We start from the raw sequence: 4198 nt of genomic DNA, 5'->3' as shown, positions 1-4198 counted from the left end.
CCATATACTTGGAATGCATCAAAGCTGTGGATTAATCCAAATTTTCCTCAATCTGACGAATTTAAAACACGGTTCAATATATATATATATATATATATATATATATATATATATATATAATATATATATTGATTTATATATATAAATTTCACTGCTTCTATACTCAACACATATTTTTCAATTATACATCTAACTGTTGTAGTCATTTATAAATACAGATTACTTTCTGTTCGGTGGGATAATAACTCCGAGAGGCTGACTCAAACCATCTCTCACAAAGTTACTCTGTCTCGGATGAGTTGGAAAAGGGCATTGTTCAAGTTAAAACGATTGGCCAATTAGTGGAGTTCATGCAAGTGAGTTAACTAATTTCTGTAGTATTAATTTAACTGGTGTTTTCATGTTAAAATTTGTAAAAATGCACATCTTTATTTCTCTTATTTTATCGTTTTAAAAGGGGTTGAACTTTACAATATGTTAGTTCTTACATTATATTTATCTTCTCTCTTTGTTATTCCGAAAGAACATCTTTTCTAGGTCTTTACATTACATTTCAAGTTTACTTTTTGCCTTTCTCTAATCATTTTTATGTCCTTGCATTACATTTCAAGTTTAGTTTTGGCCTTTAGTCCTCTTATTTTATTATTTGAAAGAGTGTTTGCTCATTTGGAAGATGAAAAATTCTTAAATTACATTTATGTTTTTTCTTTGATATTCTGATAGACCATTTATGTTTTTTCTTTGATATTCTGATAGACCATATTCTCTATGTCTTTTCATTACATTTGTCTTATCAATTTATTCAACAGGAAGGTCCATGTTGGATTGTCGCAAGTATAGAAAATTTAGAACTTGGAAAAGGATGATCCTCTCTACAAATTGATATCAACTAATTCGCCTTGCTTGCGATCAACGGCATGTCGGCACAGTTCCTCTAAATCCTAATCCATATAATAGAGGTACCTATCCTTTCCTCATGTCAATGAGTCGCCACATGGACTATCTTTTTTATGTCTTTACATTACATTTCAAGTTTAGTTTTGGCCTTTAGTCCTCTTATTTTATGGTTTGAAAGAGTGTTTGCTCATTTGGAAGATGAAAAATTCTTCAATTACATTTATGTTATTTCTTTGATATTCTGATAGACCATATTCTCTATGTCTTTTCATTACATTTGTCTTATCAATTTATTCAACAATTGTCTTATCAATTTATTCAACAGGAAGGTCCATGTTGGATTGTCGCAAGTATAGAAAATTTAGAACTTGGAAAAGGATGGTCGTATGTCAGCTGCAAGAAGTGTCAAAAGAAGGTGGATAAACTAGGAAACATTTATCAATGCCCAAACACCAAATGTAAACATGAAGATTACTCAGCAGTTATTAGGTAAACACAGAAGATCTATGTCCTTAATCCATCAAAAACTTACATTTATATCTCAAATCAAGTGTGCATTTAGGTACAAGCTTCAGGTTAGGGTAATGGATACTACTGGATCTGTTTCCCTATTGCTGTGGGACCGTGAAACCATGTTTCTCATAGGCAAATCCGCAAAAGAATTGAAGGAAGGGTTTCTTGAGGTATATCAACTAATTAAATTCATATTTGTTATTTGGAAAATTCTAACTCAAAATTTTATTATAGAATACTGGCGCTGTTGATAAGTATCCCTATCCAGTAGAGCTGAACAATATTCTCCAAAGAAAATTCATGTTTAAGGTTATTGTCAAGAGAGAGAACATTCATCTGCAAAAGGAAGTTTATAGTGTTGTTAAGCTCTCGGATGAGGAGCAACTGATAAACAAATATAGTCTTGATCAACCTCTGGATGACTTAACTGTATGTCATATTTGTTCACAAACTTCATAACATATTTAAATTGCAAATTTCCTTTATATTTCATAATTTGAATCATAATTTCAAACTCCTTTATTTATTAATTTTTGATAGGAACCTGACTTCAATAATAATCAAGTATTGGATGGAGAGAAGGAATGCGAGGTAAATACATAACTAATTTGTCCTTTAACATTAAAGCTACTTACATATCTTGAAGGATTTCTTTCTGAATAGATTTTTAGATTTGGAGTAGTTTTTTAATAACTTTAAAAGTTGTAGATATTCACTTTGTTTTTTCTATAGGAATGTATGAACACAGTATTAATATTTTTTACATTATTCATTCTGTTCATTAAATTATTTGTAGGGCATAAATTAATAAATCTTTAGTAACTATATGTTCTTTACTGTTTTACACTAATTTTGTAGTTTTATATAAGCAGGATTCCACTGAAGATAACGACTTAATCGATATTGCACATACACCTGCGAAGATAGGTATAACTAATGCGGCAACAATGGTTGAAAAAGATCCGAATGCACAATTGTCAGGAAATAAAATGAAGAGAGTATTTAAGAAGAAGAAAACAGCATAAGGTGTTTGGGAATGTTACAGTTGGATAAATTAAGAACTGTTTGATTAGTTAATTTACTATATTATTAGCAGCCTTATTAATGATGAACAGTATATTTGAATCATTTGACCTTTCTTCTTCTGTTAAACTTTTAAATTTTAGTTAATGTAGAGATTTCAATTGACATCATATTTAAACTGCTGAAGTTGCATCGTTTGATTTTGTTGTTTTGAAGCATCCTCCCTTTTAGCAAACATCTGTTTTGCAAGTACTACACTTGAATAATCTTTTGTGGTACATCCGATTGTTCTCTTTGATATCTTAACATTATTAGTTAAAATTTAATAATTACAGTGATTACTACTGCAAATTCTTAAGGTAAGAAAGTTGATTCGTTGCGCTACTCAGAGTATGGTACTTCCTGATATTCATTGCATCGTTTGAGTTTGTTCTTTTAAAGCATCTGCCCTTTTAGCAAACATGTGTTTTCAAGTACTACTCTGGAATAAGTAGTTGGGGTACATCCGATCGTTCTCTTTGATATCTTAAAATTTTCAGTTCAATTTTATTAGTTACACTGATTGCTGCTGCAAATTCTTTTGCAAGGATTCAAAGTTGATTCGTTGCACTTAATTTGAACCTTGTGATGAAATACTACGGTAAAAGCTCACAAGTAGTTGACTAAACTCAATAATGCAATTATGATGAGGAATTCCTCAAGCTAAGCAGGATTCACAAGCACTGTGTGGTAACTGCAACTTTGAGATTGCAAATACGATCCCAACTCAGTTTGCACAACCGAAGTTTACTTTGCAAATGCAAAGTCCCAGTCCCCAGTGATGTTTGCATTTGCGATCCTGACACCGCAAATGCGACGCTCTTAATTGCGATCAGGTATTCTCAATTTTGAAACCTGCAAATTTACAGCAGCAACAACTATACATCAGATATTCCAAATCAGTCATGAATCCATTCGATACTTACCCTATCCCTTCGGTTTCCCGAACCAACATTCGCACAAGTGTAATAACATCACACAAACCCGCTCGCTAACTCAAATCATCAAGATAACATCAAATATCAACAATCAATCATAAAAACTTAAAAAATTCGACTTAAAACTTGGAGTAGTATAAATTTCACATAATGCGTCGAAACACATTCTGATCACGCAGTATCCCAGTGAAGCACGCATACAAGTCCAATGTAATATACGAACCTATCGAAATCGTCAAAATATCAATTTGAGGTTGTTTACCAACAAATATCACCGTGGTCAAATGTTGTCACGACCCCAAACCCGGTCGTGATGGCGCCCAACACTAATGCTAGGCAAGCCCGACCATTTACTCTCTCAACCCGAGCACAAAGCTCAAAACCAATTAATCAGATACTTAAAATCAAATGTTAATACTCATAGTTGAAATACTCAATTAAAATAATCCGAAATACTGACATAAACTGTAACTCCCAAAGACCTGGGGTCATGAGTCTAGAGCCTCTAACTAATACAGAGTCAAGAATCCTCAAAATAAGTATGTTCTAAAGTACGGAAATAATAAAGGGATAAGAGAGGAGTCGGGTCCTGCGGATGTCATAGCAGCTACCTCGACCACTCCTGGAACTCTGGAAACCAGCGGCTAGCTCAACTAAGCTCCCGAAGTACCTGAATCTGCACACAAGGTGCAGGGAGTAGGGGTGAGTACTACCGACTCAGTGAGTAATAAGCATATAAAATGTCTGAAGATAAGAAATCCACGAAATGCCACAAGTAAAAGCTAAAA

The 4198-nt window shown here is 33.0% G+C and overlaps 1 protein-coding gene across 1 annotated transcript; it reads left to right on the top strand.

The window, feature by feature from the left end:
- Positions 1-1225: 1225 nt before the first annotated feature.
- On the top strand, positions 1226-2538 carry LOC109219871. Its single transcript, XM_019384338.1, has 5 exons — positions 1226-1386; positions 1460-1580; positions 1645-1839; positions 1951-2001; positions 2283-2538. Exons 2-5 carry the CDS (start codon positions 1482-1484, stop codon positions 2433-2435), a joined length of 498 nt encoding a protein of 165 aa, XP_019239883.1. The 5' UTR covers positions 1226-1386; positions 1460-1481; the 3' UTR covers positions 2436-2538.
- The last annotated feature ends 1660 nt before the right edge of the window (positions 2539-4198 follow it).

The sequence above is a fragment of the Nicotiana attenuata genome, unplaced genomic scaffold (assembly GCF_001879085.1).
Source record: "Nicotiana attenuata strain UT unplaced genomic scaffold, NIATTr2, whole genome shotgun sequence".
NCBI lineage: Eukaryota > Viridiplantae > Streptophyta > Magnoliopsida > Solanales > Solanaceae > Nicotiana > Nicotiana attenuata.
Note: the sequence above shows the minus strand (reverse complement) of the source record. Positions and strands in the feature narration are given on the sequence as shown.